Source organism: Schistocerca nitens, chromosome 1 (assembly GCF_023898315.1).
Source record: "Schistocerca nitens isolate TAMUIC-IGC-003100 chromosome 1, iqSchNite1.1, whole genome shotgun sequence".
NCBI lineage: Eukaryota > Metazoa > Arthropoda > Insecta > Orthoptera > Acrididae > Schistocerca > Schistocerca nitens.
Genome location: NC_064614.1, coordinates 1,091,697,202 through 1,091,723,785, shown reverse-complemented (window position 1 = coordinate 1,091,723,785; position 26,584 = coordinate 1,091,697,202). Strand labels below are relative to the sequence as shown.

The 26,584-nt window shown below is 39.5% G+C and overlaps 1 protein-coding gene across 3 annotated transcripts in view; it reads left to right on the top strand.

The window, feature by feature from the left end:
- The window catches only part of LOC126198598 (uncharacterized), a 236,137-nt gene extending 220,704 nt beyond the window's left edge, over positions 1-15,433 (top strand). For all 3 annotated transcript variants that reach the window (XM_049935067.1, XM_049935060.1, XM_049935052.1), the window contains exons 8-9: positions 1,587-1,732; positions 13,588-15,433. In XM_049935067.1, the coding sequence (XP_049791024.1) occupies positions 1,587-1,732; positions 13,588-13,905 (464 nt within the window). In that variant the 3' untranslated portion in view covers positions 13,906-15,433. The remainder of the gene's footprint in view (positions 1-1,586; positions 1,733-13,587) is intronic.
- The last annotated feature ends 11,151 nt before the right edge of the window (positions 15,434-26,584 follow it).

Sequence of the window (26,584 nt, the reverse complement as noted above, 5' to 3'; positions counted from 1 at the left end):
TATTTTTTGTACAAGATGTACATTTGCTTTGGCTGGTAATCATCAAACAAACATTTAAAAAGTAAATTCTTTTCGCATAAGGGACAAAATAAAGCAGATGAAGATTTAAACAAAAGAAGGTTTCATAAATAAAACTAAATTCAAGCAAAATGGGTAATAAATCAGTAGTTTCAGTTAACATGAACAAAAATATAAAACTATGAAAAGGAAGTAAGGACATAAAAATAATAAAAATCACAAAGGAGAAAGATTTCAAATGAAAAAAAAGGGTATAAGTGGAAGATAAAATGCAAGTAACTAAAAATTTAATATGACAGTTGAAATGATGTGGAAAAGGATTGGAAATGAAAACCATTTAATTGAATAAAAATAATGATCGCAGTTATGTCGATAAAGATGTAAAATACTATATGCACCCAATTGATTTTGAACTTTGAACCTTTAGCATACCAGCCAAATATCTCAGCTACTAGGCTATGGTGACATTTTGGAATTAGTGTTATTTTTAAGGCTCTAGCAGATCACAAGATAGTCTGAAATTCTTTTCATGAGTTACTAACACTCTAACCTAAACCATTATGTAGCTTGTTTCAAAAAGGCTATCCTGGCCCTGGGGACCTCTCCTTGCATGAGTGCATCCACTCTTCTAGAACAATGGTGTAAACAGTTAAGGGATTCATCAAGTGTTTCAGAAAATGTTAATGGATGTGTAGGCAGCTATGCATTGTTGGTACTCAAGAATCATAGAACATTTGAAGTGCTGGTAGAAACAGAAAGAGTTTCATTGCGTACGAGCTCTGTAAGAGAATTTGATCCTCTTTATCTTACTAATGATTGTGAAGCTGTGTTGACATTATTGAGGGTTAAGGAGCCTCTGACTTTGATAGTGGCACGCAGACAATTGTTGTTTGATTATGTATGTGCTCAAATGGTAGAAGAGAGACATTTTACGCATGGGAAAGGGGGGGGGGGGGGAGGCAGAATATAGTTAAAAGTCACTGAATTACAGAACATGTTTCAGTGAGCAAACAGTAGTTACCAAGAGTGGCCTGACTCTTGTGCTTGCATATCATTAATTAAGTCTGTAGCTATTAAATTTGCTCAGCGAACTGCCTTGTGCAGTATTGTGGTGATTCAAAAAAATTGGTAGATATTTTATGAGAATGGAATTAACATATTGTATCTACAGGAAACAAGGAATGTTAGTCTCATGAAGTTTGCAGGAGACTTTATGTCAAATCTGGAAATTAGGAGAGAGTTATTGCAACATTGAAGCTGGTTTTGAGTTATGCCTGGATAACTGGGTTGGTAATTACCCTTAAAAAAAAGGCAAGATTCTGATTTTGTGTTTTGGTCTGGGATACAATGTTAATCTGTCAGGACATTTTAAAACAGTGCACACTCTGCCACAGAGTGAAAGGCTTATGCAGATTGCTTGCAGCCAAGTCCATAAAGTTACAGAAGACCCTTACTAGAATGTGTATTGGCATAAATCCCAATAATCTGTGCAGTGTTACTGAATATTTCATTGACAAATTGCCACCTAGACAACAAAGAACAAATTACACTTATTTCTTTTATTGCAGATCAGACACGACAGGGAGTTACTTCTATAAATGGTGGACAGCCACAACTGCGAGGTATTTTGAAACCACAGACCATTACTTTAGAGCAACGGGAAGATATGGAACCAGAAGAAGAGGATCAGTCACAGAAAATGACTGCAAACAAGGTATATATCCTACACATTGTAAAAATCTTGTACTATTTTGAAAGTACTGTAGCTGTTATAGGAGTTAACTATGTTTGTGGACAAACATTAAAGTCGACATTGATGCCCTAAGGTTTGGATATTGTTTGGGTGTTGTAGGATGCTCGCAGTAGACTGTGTGAACTGCTTATGGCAGCACCATCTCGGCGAATTATGTAACTGAAACACTTTACATAGCAATGTGCAAACAGTATGATGTAATACTGGGAAGGCGTTATTTGGGGGGAAACATCTACAGGATGCAATAAATTAGTAGTTGCAGTTAACATGAACAAAAATATAAAACGATGTCTCAGGACATCACCTTACGTTCCTTAACCACTAGACATGCTTTTCATAGCTCAAGGACAGTGCAGTGTACCAAAAACAACTATGGCACATAGAGGGTTTTTTAAATGTTGTTTTGGATTAGGTTTTGCTGATGTTTTAAGGAAACAGGCACTTGTGTTGCAGATGAGATTCTATATGAGAAGTATTCAAAAGACCACTAAAGAAGTAAAAAGACATAAATATTAAAATGTTAAATATTATTTGATTGTTAACAAAAATTAGCACAAAACAGCATTGCAAAGAATAAATCCACTGTGTAACAATATATATTTCATGTGTTGCAGTATAAAAAGAAACACACTGACGACAGCGAGATACTGCGAAAGAGCAGACTTAAGCAGAGTTTTTGCTTGGTGTTAGTGTCATTTTCTGAATCTACCCTTTTTGTGAGGTTTTTAGTTTTTTATATTGTGCTTCCATTTGATTTCCTCCATATCATTCTTGTTTAAATATTTATTTCTGTGCATTCTTTTGGTCACTTAAAAATGCTAAGACAAACCAAGGTAATTATAGCAGTCAAACTGTCTGCTTATTTTCCAACACTTCATTCAGTTTTCCAGCACAAACAGAACTGGAGATAGGCTCTCAACTATTTCAAACCTTGCATGAACATAGAATCACTAGTGTCATGATTCATGTATGACATACAGCAGGGGAATTAAATGATTGCATTGATTGCTGTGCACCCTTTAGCTGCCTTAATGTATCTGTTAATTGGGTTATAGGATCAGTGATTATAGTTAAGATGACATCAGGATTTTCATTCATGTTTTTGGTTTGATATATAATCTCTTCCATTTTATCTGCCTTGTTGTGTAATTACAACTGCACAGCATAAGTATACAGTAGTAACACTTTTTCATTCAGAACAAGGGTGCCCCTACCCTGGGGGCAAGGGGCTCCATCCCTCGCGCCACCTAGCTCTTGGGAAAGGAAAAAAAATATATCGTAGTCAGGCATCCGTATTATGCAGGTCTTTAACATGCTCGGAACTGGAACTTTTTATGGCTGCTTAAAAATCACTATTCATCTTCCTAAACATTAGAAATACTGCATACTCCCAGGTTTACAGGAGTAGCCCCCCTCCCACTTTACAAACTTTTGTATAGGTGCCCTTGACTCAGAATTATTGTGGATGATTTATTTTGTAAAAATTCGACGTTTGTGATTTACTGTTACTGTCAAAGAATACTTCACCACAAATTTAAGTAGATATCAATGTGAATAAATTTACATTTCGAAAATTTTCAGAACTTACCACTGTCATTTGCATAACTATTTTCTAATAAATTAGCATTTGTGATTTAGTTTCTGTTGAATATTTTATAACTAACTTACTGCATTACATTTTCGCTTTAAAGATGAGGGTATGTTATCTACATTTATCATAAGCTAACAGTATTTGTGAATTTGTTAGTGGCTATAATGTGAAAAAGTTAAGATGCCAGTAATTTTTACCACAGGTTATTCTTTTTCTTTAATACAAATCTTGTTTTGGAGGCAAATGCAAAAGCAAAAGCCAAAGCGTAATGGGTCTATTCATTGTTGGCAGCTCAAACGTACAGGCAGTAGCAGTTAGGAAAGACACAGGAAGGAACACCAGCTTCACTTGGTGTGTGTGTGTGTGTGTGTGTGTGTGTGTGTGTGTGTGTGTGAAACGTACAGGCAGTAGCAGTTAGGAAAGACACAGGAAGGAACACCAGCTTCACTTGGTGTGTGTGTGTGTGTGTGTGTGTGTGTGTGTGTGTGTGTGTGTGTGTGTGTGTGTGTCTGGGGGCCTCATTCAACATATTGAAGAGGCTATTCCGGCAGCCATTGAGGGAACAAGTTGCAACCAACTGCAGACTGTGTGGCCTGTTAAAACATGTGATGCATATCTTCTGAGCAGGAAGGTCATAGTTGGATCATTTCACTGACTGGCAGAGAAGGTTAAGAATACCAGCTGAAGCTCAAACTTTACAGCAGTGCCTACAGATCTGCTGATGGCCGCCTAGTTCTGAGTTGAGTGGAAGGATTGAACCAGAGACTTCAAAGTTTCTTTGACAAGCTAGGCTGCAACTTCCTGGATGTGGGCCATATTATTGAGAACTATAGGGTCACACTAAATGGGTCACGTGTGCAGTACTCATCAGAGGCTGCTACCCAGGTAGTGGACCATGTGTGGGCATCACACCAGTTTGTTTTTTTTTTTTTTTTTTTTTTTTTTAATATATATTCTGCAACTCTCCATCTAGTCCAGATAGTGACAGCTCTAGGAGACTCAAAAGTGTTAGTGTAAGACCCAAAGGAATGCCGCCATAGGTGAGAGTATTAAAATCGAAGTACTTAACTGTCAAAGCTTTCCCAACAAAGTGCCAGAGCTTGAAGTACTCCTGAAAAGCAATGAAGCTCACTTAATAGTAGTGGTTAAAACCTGAAGTTGATAGAAGTGAGATTTTTGGGAAAGTTTCAATGTCTGTTAAAAGGACAGGTTGATGGTAAATGGAGTGATGTATTTGTTGCAGTAGACAAGAAACTCAAATAACCAAGATAGAAATTGAAGTTGCATGTGAGATTACTTGAGCATGACTCAGTGTCAACAGTAGGCATAAAATTGTAATTGGACCCTTCTGTGGGTACCAGACTCACCTCTCGATGTAACTTCAGAGAAAAACCTCAGTCTGCTTGTGCGCAAATTCCCGAATCATACTGTAATCATCGGTAGAGAGTTTAATTGTCCAACAATCAACTGAAAAAATTGCAGGTTTGTTAGCGCTGGGTGTAAAGACATCCTGTGAAATGTTACTAAATGCCTTCTCTGAAAATTACTTAGAACAGGTAGTTAGCAACCCTGCTCGTGATGCAAATATGATATATCTAATGGCAACAAATAAACCTGACCTCTTTGAGGATGTCCGGATCAAATCTGGTATCAGTGACCATAAGGCAGTTACAGCAACAATGGAAACCAAAGTGTGCAAAAGTACAAAGGGCATCTAAAATAAGTAAAAAGTTTTGTATGTTCAGCAAATAAGACAAAGTAGTAGTAGTAGTAGTAGTAGTGTCACATCTCAGGGAAGAACTCGAAACTTAGCACAGGACAGAAGCATGGATCAACTGTAAAAAGAATAGTTGGTCATGCACTGGATAGATATAAACCCTGTAGGACAGGCTATGATAGAAGGGATCCTCCATTGTATAGTGTAATTGTAAAGAAACTTCTAAAGTAACATAGACTAGTGTGTAATAGGTGTAAAACAAAGCATTAGGCTATAGATAGACGCTGAATGAAACGCATTTGGCAGCCAAGAGAGCGATGCAGAAAGCCTTCCATGACTACAGTCAGAGAATATTGTCAAATGATCTTTCACAAAACCCTAAGAGATTCTCTTTGTATGCAAAGGCTGTTAGTGGCAGCAATGTTAACATCCAGTCAGTTGTGGATGGGACAGGAACTGAAATTGAGGGTAGCAAAGCAAAAGCAGAAATGCTTTACCCCACTTTCAAATATTCCTTTACAAAGGGAAACCCAAGGGAGTTGCCCAATTTAATCCTCATACTAATGAAAAGATGAGTGAAATTAGTTACTTAGTTTGTTCATTTCATGTTCCATGGATCATTTGCACGATTCAAGTTTTCGCAACCAATTATTGCTTCGTCAGGAAAGAGGGAAGGAGAGGGAAAGACGAAAGGATGTGGGTTTTAAGGGAGAGGGGTAAGGAGTCATTCCAATCCCGGGAGCGGAAAGACTTACCTTATGGGGAAAAGAGGACGGGTATACACTCGCATACACACACATATCCATCCGCACATACACAGACACAAGCAGCCCCTAGCCTAGGGGCTGCTTGTGTCTGTGTATGTGCGGATGGATATGTGTGTGTGTGCGAGTGTATACCCGTCCTCTTTTCCCCATAAGGTAAGTCTTTCCGCTCCCGGGATTGGAATGACTCCTTACCCCTCTCCCTTAAAACCCACATCCTTTCGTCTTTCCCTCTCCTTCCCTCTTTCCTGACGAAGCAATCATTGGTTGCGAAAGCTTGAATATTGTGTGTATGTTTGTATTTGTTTGTGTGTCTATCGACATGCCAGCACCTTCGTTTGGTAAGTCACATAATCTTTGTTTTTATATATATATATCTCCTACCCACCACCTTTTGCACATTACAATAACAGAAATTTTTCTGCAGAATAGGAGTTGTCAAGAAGAAACTTCCTTGGGCAGTGAACTCACTGATGGCATGGCCAAACTGGCTACCAGCAAACTGACTCTTGAGATTGGTATACTGGAAACAGACCTCCAATTGGTATTATGCCGTCAAGTTTTAGATGCCTGGAATATGGTCTAGCTCACACTGACTTTGACAGGCAAATTGCGGGTGATAAAGGAGAGTACGAATCTGCGGAGTCCTCAGTGCAGACCTCTCGCAAGGACTGTATCATCCTGTGCAGGCTCCGCATTGACCATACCTGGCTGACACGCTGTCATCTTCTCTGTTGCAAGGACCCACCCCACTGTCGTTGTGGCCCCCATTTGACAGTGGTCCTCATTTTGCTGGACTGTCCCAACATGGCTACCGTGAAGCGGACTCTTAATCTCCCTGACTTGCTACCCCTAGTGTTATATTTTATTCATGAAATGGTGTTTTACCACTCTGTTTAGGAGAGGGCCACTTAACCTTTTCGGCCCATTGAGGGTTTGGCAGAACACTCTGTTACCACCTCTGCACAGACTGAGCTGCAGCTATCTGGGTTTGGTGGTCCAGCCCAGTCCTCACCCTACCTGCTTTTTTACTCTTCTTCTGTCCCTTCTGTGATCTGTTAGTCTTGTGCATCTTTTGTCTCTCTGTGCTTCTCTCGCCCTGTGCATGTTGCTAGCCTTTCCAAGGGAATCTTGGAGCAGAGTACCTCTGGTAACTGGCAGGTGCCTGGGAATGTATGTACCCTCGTTGCTCTCTGCTTACGAGGTAGGCTATCTCTGATCTACAGCCATATAGACTGATCTGTTTGAGGACAAAAGGACTGATGATCTAGTAGTTTGGTCCCTTTAACCAACCAGTCAACCAGCCAAGGAGAAGATTTTTCAGTTTGCTTCCATATTTTACTTTGCTATCGTCTCAGATATTTTATATAACTGGATAAGTGATGAAAAAAATTGTTACTGCATTGTGCACATGTTTTTGTGCTAAAGACAACCTGAATGAGGAGTAGTGAACGTCATTTTTACTCCTGCTTTTGCAGTTAGGAACATCGTTCTTCCTTTTGAAATGCTGTGGATTATTTGCAACAAACTTCATGAGGGAATACCCAACTGCTTAAACAGATGTCTACAAGATGATTGTGGGTGAACATCAGTTAAGAGTCACGGTCCGGCACACAGTTTTAATATGCCAGGAAGTTTCATATCAGCACACACTCCGCTGCAGAGTGAAAATCTCATTCTGGAAACATTCCCTAGGCTGTGGCTCAGCCATGTCTCCGCAATATCCTTTCTTTCAGGAGTGCTAGTCCTGCATGGTTCGCAGAAGAGCTTCTGTAAAGTTTGGAAGGTAAAAGACGAAGTACTGGCAGAAGTAAAGCTGTGAGGACGGGGTGTGAGTCGTGCTTGGGTAGCTCAGTTGTAGAGCACTTGCCCGCTAAAGGCAAAGGTCCCGAGTTTGAGTCTTGGTCCGGCACACAGACTTAACCTGCCAGGAAGTTTCATCATATATTATTCTTACAGTGCGTTTTTGAGCAATGAAGACTTTCTTTCTTAAAGAAGAGTTACCCCAGAACATTATTACTTGTGACAACATTGAATGAAAATGATTTGCCTTACCCCAACATACGCAATGATTCTAAGTGCAGCTGTGGCTGAACTAAGTTGTTATTGGAGTTTCAAAGTGTGCTTTCTCCAGTTTAAATTCTCGTCACTGTGAACACTTAAAAGTTTTGAAATTTTCACCGTATTTGTTATTTCTTCAGCATGTGTTACACTTACCGTTGGTGTAGTATGCCTGGATGTGCAATGTTATTAATTGCCTCATGAATGTTGAAAAAAAACTTGCTTTGTCTGCAGACTTCTGTGCAACTGAAAACTTCATAAGTTTTAAGGGAACTTCACCAATTTGCATGTAAAAATCTCCTAATGGAACTTGCATTACGTCTCATGTGGCTTAAGACTCCCCACCAAATTACGCTCTGTGTTGGCAGCGGATACTGATTTGTCTTTGGCAGAATTTGCAAAGAAGGCTGATATCACAGCTAACTACTTAGAAGATTTTTTTGTTACGTAGTTTCTTCATTTTCTGGCTGCGGCCCTGGGATGTGGCCCCAAGCACAAATTACAGCTCTGCCAAAGCACTGCCCTTTTATACCTTGTGTATGCAATACTACCACCGTCTGTATATGTGTATATCACTATCCCATGTGTATTGTCACCTCAATCTATGAGGAACAATAGTAGACCTGAGACTGAAGCTTTGAGAACCAGATACGTGATTTCTCGCCATTCAGAATAATGTCCCCAGAGTGCAGTGGTTGCATTATTAGGTAAAACTTTGTGCATTCTTTTGGTTAGATATGACATTATACATTGGTTGGCTATACCATCAATCTCATAAAACATCAGTTTATATAGGAGAATATTGTGATTCACACAGTCAGATTCCTTAGATAGGGCACAGGAAATACCAATCGGCACTTTTTTTAAATACTTGTAAAATTTGTTAAGTGTACGTATAAGTGGCATTCTCACCAGAACAACTCCTCCGAGGCCCAAACTGTGACATTTTCTGGGGATATTATTGTTGCTCAGATGAGATATTATTCTAGAATACATGAACTTCTCAAAAATTTTTGGGAATGATATCAGCAGTGAAACAGGTTCGTAGTTATTGACATCTCTCCTATCACTTTCTTAAAGAGTGGTTTGACAATGGCATACTTCAGTCTCTGGAAAAAGGCATTGAGTTAGTGATGCACTATATATTACAGATAAATCATAAATTACTATACAGAGTGATTCTTAATGACATTTAAAAACCCCCGAAGTGATGTAGAGAACTTTGACATAAGTAATTTTATATAAAACACTTGGGGTCACAAATGTCGAGAAATACCCCAAAACTAAATTTTGAAGATGTGAGTGCCACCAGATGATGTACCTCGCCACACATGCTTGTTAATCCTACTCTTACTGATAGAGGTCACTGCCACATATTGCTTTGCTGTGTTATTCTGTTTCCGTAATTGTAAACAGAATCGTTGTAATATTGGATTACCACTACCGCAAGCACTACCATATAATGAAGAATGAATACAGAGTACCCAAGTGGATCAATGTGAAACACTGCCCCCTTCCAGAGGGGGTAGGATCGACAAGCCCAATTCCTACACCTGCAAATAGATATGTCATCTGGTGACATCACATGTTCAATATTTGTCATTCACTTTTGGGGTATTTCCTGACATTTGCAACCCCATGTGCCTTATATCAAACTACTTGTCTTGACTTCATCTACATCACTTTAGGGGTTTTTAAACATTAATAATAATCTGCCTGTATAGGAACAAATCTTTAGTATTCTTTTGGAAACACCGTCAAAACCAGATGAGCTTTTAATTTTGAGAGAACACATAGTGTTCCTACTTTCAGGGGGAGAAGCTGGTGATCCATTCTTATGATTGAATTCTATGATAGTTGCTTTTTAACAGAGTATTATGATTTTTCTCTTGGATTGTATGTCCCTATACTTGTGCTGTATTTGAGAAATGATTATTAAATATATTTGGTACCAACGACTAATCATTTATGCCCCCCCACCATTCAGTTCGATAGTCATATTATCCTGTTCTGTTGCTAGTTGTCCTCTCCCTCAATTCACTAAATTCCAGTCTGTTCTAGGAGTAACTGATTCCTGACGTGATGTGCATCTTCATTGATTTTTTAATAACTTCTTAGTAATTTTGAATAGTGTTCGTAATGTGCAACTACTACAGGGTCTCTACTTGTTCTTGCCAACAGATACATTTCCCTTTTCCTTTCACAAGATATTTCAATTCCTCTATTGTTCCATGGTTTTCTTATGTGGTTGTTCAATGTCCTTGCAGAGTACCTATTTTGAAATAATGATACAAATTTGTCATCAAATAGAATAATTTTTTGGTTAGCATTTGGTTCAGTGAGTTACAGCAGGAATCGTTAACTTGTATAAATAATACATACCTGGGTGCAGTAGGGATGTGAAATAGAAGGAGCACATAGACTCAGACTTGGGTAAATAATGTTAATTCAGTTTATTGGTGGAATACTGGGGAAATGCAGTCAGTTAAAAAAAAGGGGGCATACAAATCACTCATCTGACCCTTCCTAGAATATTGCTCAAGTTTGTGGGATCTGTACCAAATGAACTAACAGGGTATATTGGATGTATACAGAGAAGAACATCACAGATGGTCACAGTTTTATTTGATCTGTGGGAAAGTATCACAGAGATGCTGAAGAAAATGAACCGGCAGATTTTTGAAGATAGACGTAAACCATACTGAGAAAGAATACTTACAAAGTATCCAGAACCGGCTTCAAATGATGGCTCTTGGAATATACTGAAACCCTCTACATATCGCTCCTGTGGGGATAGTGAGGACAAGAATTGATAAATTACAACATGCACAGAGGCTTTTAGTCAATCATTCTTCCCACACTCCATATATGAATGGAATGTGAAAAACCCTAATAACTGGGCTGTACCATCTGCCATGCACTTCGCAGTAATTTGCAGATTATAGATGTAGGTGTAGAATATAACTGTGTTGTTCATCATTCATACTGGTCATCAAACACCTTTGTAGGAAACCACACCTGAAGTAGTGTTTGTCTTGTAAAGACCTCCTTGTGTGGAAGATAACAATTTCTCAAAGCATTTCTGTAAATGTGGGTGTATTCATTCATTCATTCATTCCAAAACCAAAGAATAGCTTAAAAGTTCCAGTGACAGTAGAAACAATAATGTAGTTTAGCTCTCAACATGTGCTGCATACACTGTGTGACACAGTTTTTGAATGAAAATGCATCACTAGGCAGTTGTCATATTTGCAACAATGGCATAACATCCGTGTGGATGTGGGCATTTATTGCATGGACAGACAAGTAATGGGATGTTCATATCTGTTTGAAGAGTCTATTTGAGCATGTTGAAGAAATAGTGTAATGTGTGTGTAGTTTATTGAATGTCTGGATCAGTAATAGTGTATGTTACATAAAAAAAATAACCTCTTTGTTTTTTTTTTGTCATAATTGTGTGACTGTATTAGACAAGGAGAATTTGTGGTATGACATGCATAATGAGCCAAGTTTGCATAAAATGAAAAATATCCCCAGGAATTAGAAGGTAAAATGTTAACAATAAGTGAGCCAGTATTAAAAATGTATTCCACTTTTCAGGCTAGTGGATGACATTTATTTTACCATGGTATTTGCCATCTATTGCTGCTATTACTGTGTGTGTGATAGATGTCTTTGTTGATAAAATTTACTTGAATTTTCCATCGTTGCAAGTGGTTAAATATCTATGAGCTTTGGAACTGCTGCTCCTCAGGTACTATCAAGTAGTGATTGCTGCTCTTCTTACATAGCCCTACTCTTACTGATAGAGGTCACTGCCACATATTGCTTTGCTGTGTTATTCTGTTTCCGTAATTGTAAACAGAATCATTGTAATATTGGATTACCACTACCGCAAGCACTACCATACACCAGATGACATATCTATTTGCAGGTGTAGGAATTGGGCTTGTCGATCCTACCCCCTCTGGAAGGGGGCAGTGTTACACATTGATGATGTCTTTGGTGCCCAGTCCTGCACCTTATAAGATAATGTTTTTGTTGAGCACCTGCTTCGACCTTCTGGTGGCTGGGTTCCAAGCTGTGCTTAGCCAGAAGCCATCATCTTTATTGTGTATGTGACCATACATGATTTATCTTGATTGCTTCTTTTATGACTCTATCCTGCAAACCATTTAATGGCGTAGGACCACATGAAGTTTGTAGTGGAGGTAGAGATAGATAGCACCTTGCTGTTTCTTTGCATCGTTGTTTGCTGAAAACCGAATGTGTGTCGCTGCCCCAGTGTTTAATGGAGACCAACCTATACATTCCAGTATCTGCATGTTACCTGCTACAATCATCCAACACCGAAATGGTCTATTCTGAGGATCTTGATGCATTGAGCAGAAGCTGTTTCAGATGCTGAAATCTTGCCACAAGAACTCAGGCACTTACCAAAAAAAAAAAAAAAAAAATCAATAAAAACAGTTGAAACAAGTGACAAATTTTGCAAGTCATTTCAGTAAAAACATTTAAGCAGAAGGCCCCCGAGGAGGAAATGATGAAACTTGTGTTTTTTGCCATTCTTGCCATTCTGTGGCTCAGAGATTGGAAAGATTAACCCCACCTAAAGAGGCATTAAATTGATTCAGTCTTCACAAGCTTCATACAAAATGTTCATACAACATGTTTCTGTTTTCTCCAGTAATCTTACATGCAGGTTTCATGTGTTAATCCCTCTTTGCATACATCCCATACATCTTTTCTGCATGTCTCCAGTTTTTGCTGTCTGTCTCTTCATTCCAAGAATGAAAATGCCAGTTCTGAAAAAAAAGTTATACTTCTTCTAGTTATGTACAACAGAGATAGTATTTCTGTCTTCAACAGCTGAAGAAAAAATGTTACCTTCATGTAGAATGCAGAAATGAATTTTGTATGATGTATGTCCAATGAAAATATAACCAGCAACATATGATAGACTTATTGCAACTTACAAATAGAAATAAAAGTAAAATTTTGATCTGCTACATCTCATACTGCCACTGTCTGTATTTTTGGTGTTTCCCTGGGATGAACTACTAGTATGGTGGTGTAAAGAACTTATTTGGGCAGTCAGTGCCATCTGTTTCAATTTTCTTTGTTTGGATACTGTTTTGTTCTGCATTTGATTGAGCAGCTCAATGTCATACTTTATCTTCACCTTTTCCACATCTCCTGATGATTAATTCCGCTTTTCATTTGCCCAAAGTGAATATGTTCAGTGTTCTCTAAGGTTATAATAAAGCATTTTGTGGCCTTTACAGTGAATGTGGCTCCTTCTCAACAGCTTTTTAAAATTTTGTGAAACTAAAAAAATATATAGCTGTTATATCCAGAATAAAATGCCGAAAACAATTTTTCATTGGAATCAACGAAAGTAAGGATAAATGCATCATGTCATGTTGTCATCAAATTAATTCATGTATACTTTTAGCTAGGATATTGTACAAAGTAGAGTGAATACTTCAGGCTGGGTCTGGGTATTAAGTTTGTGATGCTTCACATTAACTTTATTGCAAAATATAGCTTCTACATATTCTAAATTTATCTTGGGGAAAATGTAAATCTCAGCGATGTAAGTTTTGGTCATGGTGGACTACATCCAGTATGTCCTTCATCTGTCTTATACTAACAGATTTCTTTTTTCTCTTTGTACCTGCAGCTTCTGGAATCTGTAGCCAGATCTCGTGCTTCAGATTTGGGAGTGGTTTGTGATGCTGTCCATTATTTGAGTAATGATTCCACAAAATCCAAAGATGGAGATTATATTTGTCAGAGCACTGATAATTTTTGCAGTGATGATGAGCAGCAAGAGGAACTTAGCAGGGCTCCCACTAGTGACACCTGCAAAACAGTACGTTTTGGACCTGTTTGTATCAAGGAATTTGAGAAAGATACATTGTCATCATCAGGGAAAACAGCAACAAATTCTAGACCACCCATCTTCAGAAGATTGGGTGCCAGGAGGAAAGGAATATAACAGATTACTGTATTTGCAGCTCACAATATCCATTTAACGTATATCTTCTTGGTGTGTCCATCTTTAAGAAACCAATTTAGTATTCTTTTGTACGTTATGTTGTAAATATAGTATATTGCAAGATGATTGATGTACAGTGGATGTATTATTTACAGCAGAACTTTTTTCTAATAAAAATTAATATATATTATCATCAGTTTATCACCAGAAAATATATAATCTACCCTGCAGTTTTGTGAATTTTTGTACCAGTTTATCTGGTAACTGCTGCCCCCCCCCCCCTCCCCGTCCTCCCTCATCCTCCGCCACAAACACATCTCCACATTTTCTTCTGTAGGATCTCAAACTTTCATTTTGTATTGAAATGTTTGTTACATTTATAATAAATGAAGACTTTCCAAATATTAAATTAAGAATGTTAAAACGTGCTGAAGCACGGATAATATGACAGTTTTTACAGAGTTATCTAGTGACAAAGATTGTATACAAACTACGCTATGTATGTGGTTATAAGAGGACTTATCATTCCTTTCTGTGTACTTCCCTTGGAATGTTAATTAAAGCAATTTTTGTGTAAACTATTAGATTCTGTATCCAAAAAACTCAAGTTTCTTGTATTGTGTTGTTAAGAAGGAAATTGGGGTGAGCCACATGTAGTTTACTTGGAGGCACTACTGTGAGAGGTGCAGTGAAAGACCTCAAGCACACCGTCCACTCCCCCAACCCTTCCCCGAAAGGGTCAACTTTTAAGGGAATATGTAAAAAATCAAATCGTGCAGATTGAGATGTTTGGTAAGGATACAACTTGTGGCATATTCCATACTAAGATTTAAGGTGTGTTGAATTGGTGTGAGTGAGTGAGTATATACTGCAACTGAAAATTAATATTTTCAAATCAATCTTCTTTCATAGACAGTTAACAAGCCAGGGAAATATGGTGGTAAATGCCCTAAAGCTGATCTTGTTGCTTGTGATGAGTGACATTCTTTTATTTTTGAATGTAGGTTTTGCTGCTGACTACACCAGATTTCAATATACAAACAGCTTTCTTATTTTGTTCCTTGAACTCATAAGGAAAAATTGTTTTCTTCAGAAAGTCAAGGATAAAAAATTTTCAGTTCAGGAATTGTGTTGTGGTTCAGGGTGTATCTAAGTGTATCTTGCCTGCTTATTGTCAGTGACTTAGGCATTTGTTACAATTTTAAAAATTTGTCAAGAATGTTACACTGTGTAGCCTTTATTCTCAAAATTTTGTAATAATTGGTATTGTGTTTGTTGTATTTTGAATAAGTATTGTAAAAAAGGTCTTTATATTCCAGATTGTGTACAAAGAGTATAACTGCTACCGCTGGCACAGTTGTAAGACTATTTTATTTGCAATTGTTAAATGATTACTTGGGTTTTGCATCTGAAGCACTACAAGATCTAATTCTTTATATATGTGGATTGCTTTACATTTTAAAAGCATGTCACGAGGTAGTCTTGACTGAAAATGATCTCAGTGTTTCTTTAGTTACTATTCTTATTAGTCGGAACCTGTGTTTGCAAATCATAACATATGTTTTTGTATGTTATACTACAATTAAATTCAAAAATTATTTTCAATTGTAGGACATAATAAATGTCTAATAAGTTAACCAAAAAGTGAAAATTGGTTTTATGTTTTACCTTATTTTGTCTCAGAGAGTCAAAATTCAAATGTTTGTAAAACAGAGATCATTTCACTAAGCTGTATTCTGGAAGAAACAAAAACAAAATTGTATGGCAATGTTTGTAAAAGATATTCTTGTCTTTGGCACCTCCCACTAACTATATTGTTGTCTTCAATATTATTCATTGTTGTAGTTGGCTGTGATGAGTAGGTGAGTACAAAGAAGAATGGTGTGTTTGTGATCACAATAGAGGTGCTGGTGTTGTTGATTACAATGTAATAATCACTAATAGTTAATTAACAATATATTTTCATGTTCATCATGCTTCTCAGTGATATGTACCGTGTTAGGAAAGATTCGGTATGAGAGGTTGGAATAAACTTAAAATTGAGTTTTTCTACAAACAACCACTCATTCTCATGTGTAACTGGAAACTTTAGAGAATCACTCAGCTCACTAATATTTAAGTCCCTATTATAGTGTGATAATTGGAGAAGATTTTAATTGTCCCACAATCAGTTGGGATAATTACAGTTTTTGAAATAGTGAACGTGAGAAGACATTCTACAAAGCAGTATTAAAAGCTTTCTTTGAAAACTATGTTGGGCAGATAATTTGGAATCCCACTCGTGCTGGAAATATATTTAATGGTAACAACTAGACCTGACCTCTGTGAAGACATCCACATTGAAACTAGCATCAGTGATAGTGAGGAAGTTTTAGTAAAAATGGCAACTAAAACAAGTAGGAAGATTTACATGTTCAACACCTCAGAGAGCAACTTTCAGCATGCATCTCTGGGCAGGAACATGTAGAGAAACTGTGGCTCGGGTTTAGAAGCACTGGATCAGTATGTGCCTTGTAGAACAGTTCATGATGGGAGGAACCCTCCATGGTATAATGCCTCTGTAAGGGAACTTATAAGAGAAGCAATGAAAACTGCTCAACAGGTGCAAAACAAAGTGTAGGGCTGTAGATAGAAAAGTAGTAAATAAATTGTGTTATGCTGTCAAAAAGACATTACATAAAGACTTAAGTGAATGTTGTAATAGAATTGTATTGAAAGACCCCTCATAGAATTGTATTGAAAGACTTCTCACCAACCAAAAGAAATTCTGGCTATGTGTCAAGGATTCCAGTGATACCAAAGAACACAGGAACCAAAATTATGGCTAGCAAAGTAAAAGCAGAATTGCTGAACTCCGTTTTTGGATGTCCCAGTGAAGTGTGTTGGGACACTTGCTGTTCAGTGATCTGGCAGACAGTATTAAAAGTAATATCAGACTTTTCGCAGGTGATGCAGTTCTCCAGAACGAAGTGGAGTCCAAAAGCAGCTGCACATATATCCAGTCTTGATAAGATGAAAATGGTGCAAATGTAGACAACTCGAGCAAAAATGTGCACATCACTAATTGTGAAAAGTAGTATCCTCTCATTACACTGTCCCAGTGAAGTGTGTTGGGACACTTGCTGTTCAGTGATCTGGCAGACAGTATTAAAAGTAATATCAGACTTTTCGCAGGTGATGCAGTTCTCCAGAACGAAGTGGACTCCAAAAGTAGCTGCACATATATCCAGTCTTGATAAGATGAAAATGGTGCAAATGTAGACAACTCGAGCAAAAATGTGCACATCACTAATTGTGAAAAGTAGTATCCTCTCATTACACTGTCAGTGAGTCCTCGTTGGAATCAATCAACTCATGAGAATACTTAGGTGTAGCAGTTTGTAGGGATATGAAATGGAATGATCAGATAGGCTCAGTTGTAAGAAAATCAGGTGGTAAAGTTTGGTTCATTGTTAGTTTACTGGGAAAATACTATCAATGGTTGCATACAAAACACTGATGCATCCCATCCTAGAATATTGCTCAAGTGTGTGGAATGTGAGGGACCAATATCAATTAGGATTAATAGGATATTGAATCTATTCGTAAAAGAACTTTCAGGAAGCAGGTGCAGGTGTCCGTGTCGACCACTATAGCTCAATGATATTGTGAATTCTTACCTCTACCCCCTCTGTTTGGTAGATTTCACCACAGACTTTCCATTGCCGCATTTTGTATAGTCTCTCTTTCTTGCAACAAGCTACTTTATTTTAACTATGTATTTCAGTTTTTGCTTCTCTGATGCAACATTGATGCCACAATTCACAGATTTACTTTCAAAACTTCTGCTCAGGTGAAGAGAAATCGCCTCAAAATGTGACAAATTAGAATGGACATCCAATACTTCATCCAACTGATTGACATTGTGTAGGTCATTTGTAAAATGGTCAGTTGTGAATCCATTAATTGCTGCTGTTTTTATTATAAACCATTGAGTCTGAGTAGTCATGTCATCTGTTGTGATTAACCAGCATATAATTTAGCAGTTGATTTATAACTAAGTTAATGTTAACTAAACTGATAACATTTCTAAGTACAAAAATGTTACCTCTTAGTGCGCTGCCACTTTGTAAAATTCAGTAGGGAAGGTTCACAATTGATACCAAAGTGGTAAGTAATATTTGTAAGTTATATACGTCTACTTTGACATCAACATTTACATTCATACTTTGCAAACCACTGTGAAGTGTATGGTTATTCCCAAAATACCACAGTTCACATTCCATTTGTGTACAGAGTGCAGAAAGAATAAGTGCTTACATGCCTCTGTATGTGCTGCAGTTAGTCTAATCTTATCTTTCCAGTACCTAGAAGAATGATAAATGTATTCCTAGATTCTTAATTTAGATGTGATTCTGGGCACCACGGAAGTAGGCTTTCACAGGCTGGTTAGTATGGTGGTACATACCACTCCAGAGGAGGGATGTGTATTGTTACATATTTGTCTCACAAATGAAAACCATAAACCAAAGTTATGATAAAGAACAGCACAAATATACACTGAGGAACAGCATGTCTTCAAAATGGCATGATGTTCACAGTAACTTCGTGAGAGGAGCTGCCTGTGAGGACAGAAATACACACTGAAGAGCCAAGGAAACTGGTACACCTGCCTAATATCAAGCAAGGCCCCTGCGAGCACGCAGAATTGCTACAACGTGACGTGGCATGGACTCTACTAATGTCTGAAGTAGTGCTGGAGGGAATTGACACCATGAATCTTTCAGGGCTGTCAATAAACCCGTAAGAGTATGAGGGGGTGGAGATCTCGTCTGAACAGCACGTTGTAAGGCATCCCAGATATGATCAATAATGTTCATGTCTGGGGATTCTGGTGGCCAGTGGAAGTGTTTAAACTCAAAAGTGTATTCCTGGAGCCATTCTGTAGCAATTCTGGACATGTGGGGTGTCGCATTGTCCTGTTGGAATTGCCCAAGTCAGCCAGAATGCACAATGGACATGAATGGACGCAGGTAATCAGACAGGATGATTACGTATGTTTTCTCCATACCCTTAATACAGTTTGAAATGAGACTCGAACGACCAGGCAACATGTTTCCAGTCATCAACAATTTAATGTTGGTGTTGACGGGGCCAGGTGAGCTATAAAGCTTTGTGTTGTGCTCTTATCCAAGGGTACATGAGTGGGCCTTTAGCTCCAGAAGCCCAGGTTGATGTTGTTTCATTGAACGGTTCGCACGCTGACACTATTGATGCCCCAGCATTTAAATCTGCAGCAATTTGTGGAAGGGGATGCACTTCTGTCACGTTAAATGGTTCTCTTTAGTCGTCATTGGTCCCCATGCAGGATCTTTTTCCAGCCGCAGCAATGTCAGAGATTTGATGTTTTACATGATTCCTGATATTTACAGTGCACTCATGAAATGGTTGTACGGGAAAATCCCCACTTCATCACTGCCTTGGAGATGCTGTGTTCCATCATTCATGCGCCAACTATAACACTACATTCAAACTCACTTAAATCTTGATAACTGCCACTGTAACATCAGTAACTGATCTAACAACTGTGACAGACTTTTGTTGTCTTATATAGATGTTGCCAACAGCAGCGCCATATTCTGCCTGTTTACATATCTCTGTATTTGAACACACTTTCTTTGGCACTTCAGTGTATGAGCTTCTAGCATCATAGGCTTACATTGGAGAACAGCAACATCCTCGGAGAATGTATGTCGATATCGCTTACAATGGTTATAAAGGAACTTGAATGAAAGGTCATTCTGATTCCATCACTCCTTGTATAAACTTGTATGTAGAGGATTTATGTTGAACATTCTGATTTGATGCTTAATTAAAATATAATATAGAGGATAATTGTTACTCACCATGTGGAGGAGATGTTGAGTTGCAGACAGGCACAAGAAAAATACTGCTAAACATGGTAGGGGTGGGGGACAGTAAAGTGCTGCATGTGGGAACTCAACACCTTCTCCCGCATTCGCTTCACCTGGTCCTCCTCAACAGGTAAGGCAGTTGGGTGCAGTAGGTAGGCTAGATGGAGGTGGGGAGGGGGAAGGAGGGGGTGGAAAAGAAGAGGTGGGGATAAAAGGAACTGTGGGTGTGTTTGTGGAATAGAATGTGGAAGGCTGTGTAGTGCTGGAGTGAGGGCAGGGAAGGGGATAAGGGGTTCAACGATGGGACTAATGAAGTGTGAGCACAGGGAGGTTATGGGGACATACGAGATAATGCAGGAAGAGTTCCCACCTGCACAGTTCACAAAAGCTGGTGTTGGTGCAGGCTGTCAAGCAGTCATTGAAGTGAAGATCATTGTGTTCTGCAGCATGCTCAGTAGTGGGTTGGTCCAGCTGTCTTGCATTGAGGAGGACCAGGTGAAGTTAATGGGGGAGACAGTGTTGAGGTTCTGGAGGAATGTGATCTTCATCATCTGGATCGAGGGTAGGGACACTGTATCAGCATTCTTCCAGAACCTCAACACCTTCTCCCGCATTCGCTTCACCTGGTCCTCCTCAACACAACAAGCCACCTTCCTCGATATTGATCTTCACTTCAAAGATGGCTACATTGGTGCCTTTGTCCATATCAATTCTACCAACCACCAGCAATACCTCCACTTCAACAACTGTCACCCAGTCCATACCAAGAAGTTCCTTCCATATAGCCTAGCGATCTGTGACCATCACAACTGTAGTGATGAGCTGTCCCTCTTCAAATATATCAAGGGTCTCGCTGAGGCCTTCACAGACCAAAACTACCCTTCTAACATTGTACAGAAACATATCTCTTGTGACTTATCTCTCCAGACTTGCACCCTCCAAGAGTTCCACTGTCCAGCCACAAAGTTGCATTGCTGTCATGACTTAACACTGCCGTCTAGCGACACTGCAGTGGTGTTGTGTGCAAAATAGTGGTCAACAACCGGTGACATCACAGTGGTGTGTGTGTAGTATCGCCCAGTGGCCCGTGACACCACATTCATGTCATGAGCATAGTATCGCACAGTGGCTGGCGACAGCACTTTAGTATCTTTTGTATTCTGTTGATGTTTTGTTTAGGCAACATTAAGTTACACACGTCAACAAGTTTTTGGTTTTTGTAAATACTAGTGCCCTTTCATCATGGCAGATGGAAGAAACAATATGATTATTTACGATGAATGCGTGGACGTCGTCTCTGATGTTCCGGATGACTTGGCCGATTGGGCAGAAGACAGTGGATATAAAAAAATTAAAGTGAAGGAGAATTGTCAGAATATAGTGAAATATGTCCAAGAAGAATTCAGCAAACACTATGGTTGCCAACTGATTCGGATGAATCATCCGAAGAAAACAGTCCATAGTGGTCAGACTTTGGTGTACCGATGGCCAAAAAAAAAAAAAAAAAAAAAAAAAAAGCAAGGATAGATGATTATTGGGCAACGAATCCGTTGATAGACACACCGATATTTCGCAAAACGATGTCCCGCAACCAATTCAGACAAATATTATAATTTTTACATATTTTTGGCAACAGCAGTAAACTGGATAATGCTGACCGCCTTTTCAAAGTGCAATTCGTAATTGATTATTTTTCCAAAAAGTTTAAGGAAACTTTTAATTGAAATTACCTCAGTTGATGAAGGAATGATACTATGGTGTGGTCGCTCAAATTTTAAAGTTTACAATCCATCGAAAATTACGAAATATGGTATACTCATTCAGATGCTGTGTGATTCGAGTTCGGGATACATTTCCTCATTCAAGATATATTCCGATGCTGGACAGCCTTTAGCAAAAAAAACAATGATGGAACTATTGACATCATCTTATGGAAAATGGCATCACTTTTACATTAATAATTATTGTAACAGTGTAGAACTTGCTGAGAAGTTACGTAAAAAGAAAATTCGAGTTTGTGGAATGATATGGCAAAATAGAGGATTTCTGGAAATTTTAAAGTGTGCAAAAGTCAGTGTGTTTGAAGCTTGTCATCAACTCACACAGGTATGGAGAGCTCTGATAACTAAAATGATACGAATGATCTCTACAATACGAGGGCTATCCACAAAGTACATTACCGAGCGAGGTGGCGCAGTGGCTAGCACACTGGACTCGCATTCGGGAGGACGACGGTTCAATCCCGCGTCTGGCCATCCTGATTTAGGTTTTCCGTGATTTCCCTAAATCGCTCCAGGCAAATTCCGGGATGGTTCCTCTGAAAGGACACGGCCGACTTCCTTCCCCGTCCTTCCCTAATCCGATGAGACCGATGACCTCGCTGTTTGGTCTCTTCCCCCAAATAACCCAAACCCACAAAGTACATTACGTTTTCGTTTGTGTCCATTAGGGGCGGGGCTAGTGCGGCCATCTTGGTGTCGTGGCATTCCGCCGCTCAGTCGGCATCCTGCCGTGCTAGTGAGAGGTTCGTGCTGTACTCAGTTGAGTTACTGTGACAGTTTGAAATGTCAGCATTAATTGAAAATGCCGCCAAGTGTGAAGTGCGTGCTGTAATAAGGTTTCTGACTGCAAGCAACTGTACACCGATAGAAATCTATCGGCAGCTTTGTGAAGTGTATGGGGACAACATAATCACTGAAGGTGGAGTGGGTCAATGGGTCATAAAATTTAAAAATGGCCGAACTAACGTTCACGACGAAGAGCGAAGTGGAAGACCCAGCATAGTGACCGCCGAACTTGTCGAAAAAGTCGATGCCACGGTCCGTGAAAACCGTAATTTCACAATAACGGAACTCTCTATGAGTTTTCCACAAATTTCACGAAGTTTGTTGCACGAAATCATTACCGAAAAGCTTGGTTACCACAAGTTTTGAGCAAGATGGATACCAAAAATCTTGACAGAGATTCACAAAAATCAGTGAATGGCTGCAGTGTTAACGTTTTTGGACGCTTATGAGAAAGATGGCGACTCATTACTCGATCGCATCATTACTCATGACGAAACATGGGTTAAGCATGTGAACTGCGAGACAAAATTGCAGTCAATGCAGTGGGGGCACACAAATTCCTCCCAAAAACCCAAGAAATGCATGCAGACAATGTCGGCAAGGAAGGTGATGGCGACTGTCTTTTGGGACAGAAAAGGTGTGATTTTTGTGTATTTCCTGGAAAGAGGCACTACAATAAACTCTCAAAGGTATTGCCAAACTCTGCACAACCTCAGAAGAGCAATACAAAACAAGCGCAGGGGAAAGTTGGGCTCAAAGATCTTGCTGATTCACGACAACGCCCGGGCCCACACGGCAAATGTCCCTCGTGAAGTTCTCAAATCTTTTAAGTGGGAGTTGTTTCCTCATTCGCCGTACAGTCCCGACCTGGCACCAAGCGACTTCCACTTATTCCCAGCAGTGAAGAAGTGGTTGGCTATGCAGCGTTTTGATGACAACGCACAGCTTCAAGGAGAGGTAACCACGTGGTTGAAGGTACAGGTGGCAGAATTTTACGACGAAGGTATTTCCAAGCTCGTCCATCGCTACGATAAGTGCCTTAATTTAAATGGCAACTATATAGAAAACTAGTATTTAAGTGTGGCTTTCATCTGTATATAATAAAAAAAATTTCCAATACATTATTTATTTTTAATTCCAAAACGTAATGTACTTTGTGGATAGCCCTCGTACATAATGTCACTTTGACTGACACTATATAAAAAAAAAATAAATGAATAAATAAATTTACACAATAAAAAAACCTGAAAGTGTATTAGACTACTACAAATACATGAAAGGAGTGGATTGGGGAGACCAATATTTGAGCTATTACCCTATATACAGAAAAACTATAAAATTGCCAAAAACGGTTTTCTTGCACCTCTTTAACTGCACATTATTAAATGCATTCTGTACATGTCAATATTTCAATACAGAACATGATTTTTTATTGAAAGTGTCTGATTTGTGGATAAAATACCAGGTACCTGCTTCTGAACAAAATTTGTAGGTTGCCACAACATCGCGTACATCTCATCATGATCCAGTTGACAGACTTTCTGGCCACATAAAGCAACAACATTTAATACTTATTTCCAAAACAAAGAAACGAAGACAAAGAAATTGCTATGTATGTTCAAAAACAAAAAAAGAACAAACTTAATGTGCAAGTCTTGTGGAGCTGCATTACATATGAAAGAGAAATACTAAGTACCAAAGACAATGCAAATAAGTAAACATATGTGAAACAAACAATTTTTTTATTTATTTACAAATGTATATTTTCAAAACTTTACGAAAGTAGGAAAACAAGTTGCAGATTAGTAAAACTTAACAATTCATAATCACTGATAATGTCAATAACAGCTGGTGAGAAGCCAAGTAATCAGAATTAGTACTGCCGGTGCTAGGCAAATCAAGTTGTACAAGATGTGCTCAAGGCAATGAGCTAAAGCACCCAGATCTGGAGCAATAATCACATTCTCTGCTTGGGTTCTGACTACCTCTCATCCTCTCCTGAAATGTATTGTGCTGTCCACCAAATCTACACAACATAATCGTCCATCCCTACACAACCCTTGCTCTCAACCCCTCACCTCAGGGCTCATACTCTTGTAATACACCTAGATGCAAGACCTGACCCCTACATCCTCCCACCCCATCACCACACCAGTCTGGACACAACCAGCACATATACCATCAATGGCAGGGCTACTTTTGAAAGGAGCCGTGATCTACAAGATAAGCTGCAACCATTGTAGAGTATCCTGTGTTGGCATGACAATCAGCATGCTGCCTGCAAAGTGTTAATAACACCCATATCAGGAGCAACAAAATACCTTCCCTTTCAGGGTTTTGACTACCTCTCATTGTGTCCTCAAATAAGAAATGCCCTGATCACTAACCTTCCCACCCCTACACAGTGGTATTCCAGTGTCCACCGAATCTACACCTGCTCTCAACCCCCTACCTCATGGGCCATACACTTGTAATAGGCCTAGGCGAAAGACCTGTCCCATACATCCTCGCACCTCATCAACACACCAGTTTGGACACAACATGTCAATGAGCAAGCTGCCTGCAATGTGTTAATTACACTCAGATCGGGAGCAACTTAGCCCATTCTCTGCCTTGTGTCCAGAAATGAGAAATGCCATGCCCATTACCCTTCCCACCCTCCCACAGTGGTATTCTGCTGTCTGCTCTCAACCCCTTACCTCATGTCTCATATGCTTGTAATAGACCTAATTGCAAGACCACCCCTTTACCACACCAGTCTGGACACAAGCATCACACCCAGATCTGGAGCAACTGAATCCCATTCTCTTCCAGGGTTCTGACTACCTCTCCCCATGTCATGCAATGAGAAATGCCCTGCCCATTACACTTCCCACACTCCCACAGGTGGCAGGGGTACATTTGGAAGGAGCCGTGATCTACGCGATAAGCGGCAACCATTGGACTATGTTCTGTGTAGGCATGACAATCAGCAAGCTGCCTGCAAAGTATTAATACCATCCAGATGTGGAGCAACTGAATCCCATTCTCTGCCAGGGTTCTGAAAACCTCTCGTCGTGCCCTGAAATGAGAAATGCCCTGCCCACTACCCTTCCCACCGCTCCCACAGTGGTATTCCACTGACCACACAATCTACACCATATACTTGTCCATCCCTACACAACCCCTGCTCTCAACCCGTTACCTCATGCCTCATAAGCTTGTGATAGACCTCGATGCAAGACCTGTCCTATACATCCTCCCACCCTATCACACCACCAGTCTGACACAAGCATCACATATAACATCAATGGCAGGGTGACTTTTGAAAGGTGCCATGATCTCCAAGATAAGCTGCAACCATTGGACTGCAATCCCATTATCTGCCAGGGTTCTTATTACCTCTTGTCACTGTCTCACAGTGGTATTCCACTGTCCACGGAATATACAGAACATACTCGTCCATCCCTACACAACCCCTGCTCTCAACCCTCTACCTCATGGCTCATACGCTTGTGATAAGCCTAGGTGAAAGACCCGTCCCATTCATCCTCCCGCCCCATCACAACACCACTCTGGACACAAGCATCACATATTCCATCAATGGAAGGGCTACTTTTGAAAGGAGCCATGATCTACAAGATAAGCTGCAAACATTGGACTGTTTTTTGTGTAGGTATGACAATCTGCAAGCTGCCAGCAAAGTTATAATACCACCCAGATCTGGAGCAACTGAATCCCTATCTGTCCCAGGGTTCGGACTACCTCTTGTCATGCGCTCCCACAGTGGTATTCTGCTCTCCACCGAATCTACGCAAGATACTCGTCCGTCCCTTCATAACCCATGCTCTCATCCCTTTACCTGATTTTCATACACTTGTAATAGACCTAGATGCAAGACCTATCCCATACATCCTCCCACCCCATCACCACACCAGTCTGGACACAAGCATCACATATTCCACCAATGAAACGGGTTCTTTAGTAAGGAGCCATGATCTAAAAGATAAGCTGCAACCATTGGACTGTATTTTGTGTAGGTATGACAATCAGCAAGCTGCCAGCAAAGTTTTAATACCTCCCAGATCTGGAGCAACTTAATCCCATTCTCTGTCAGTGTTCTGACAACCTCTCGTCGTGCCCTGAAATGAGAAATGGCCTCCCCACACTCCTTCCTACCCTCCCACAGTGGTGTTCCACTGTCCACCGAAACTGCAGAAAACACTCGTCCATCCCTAC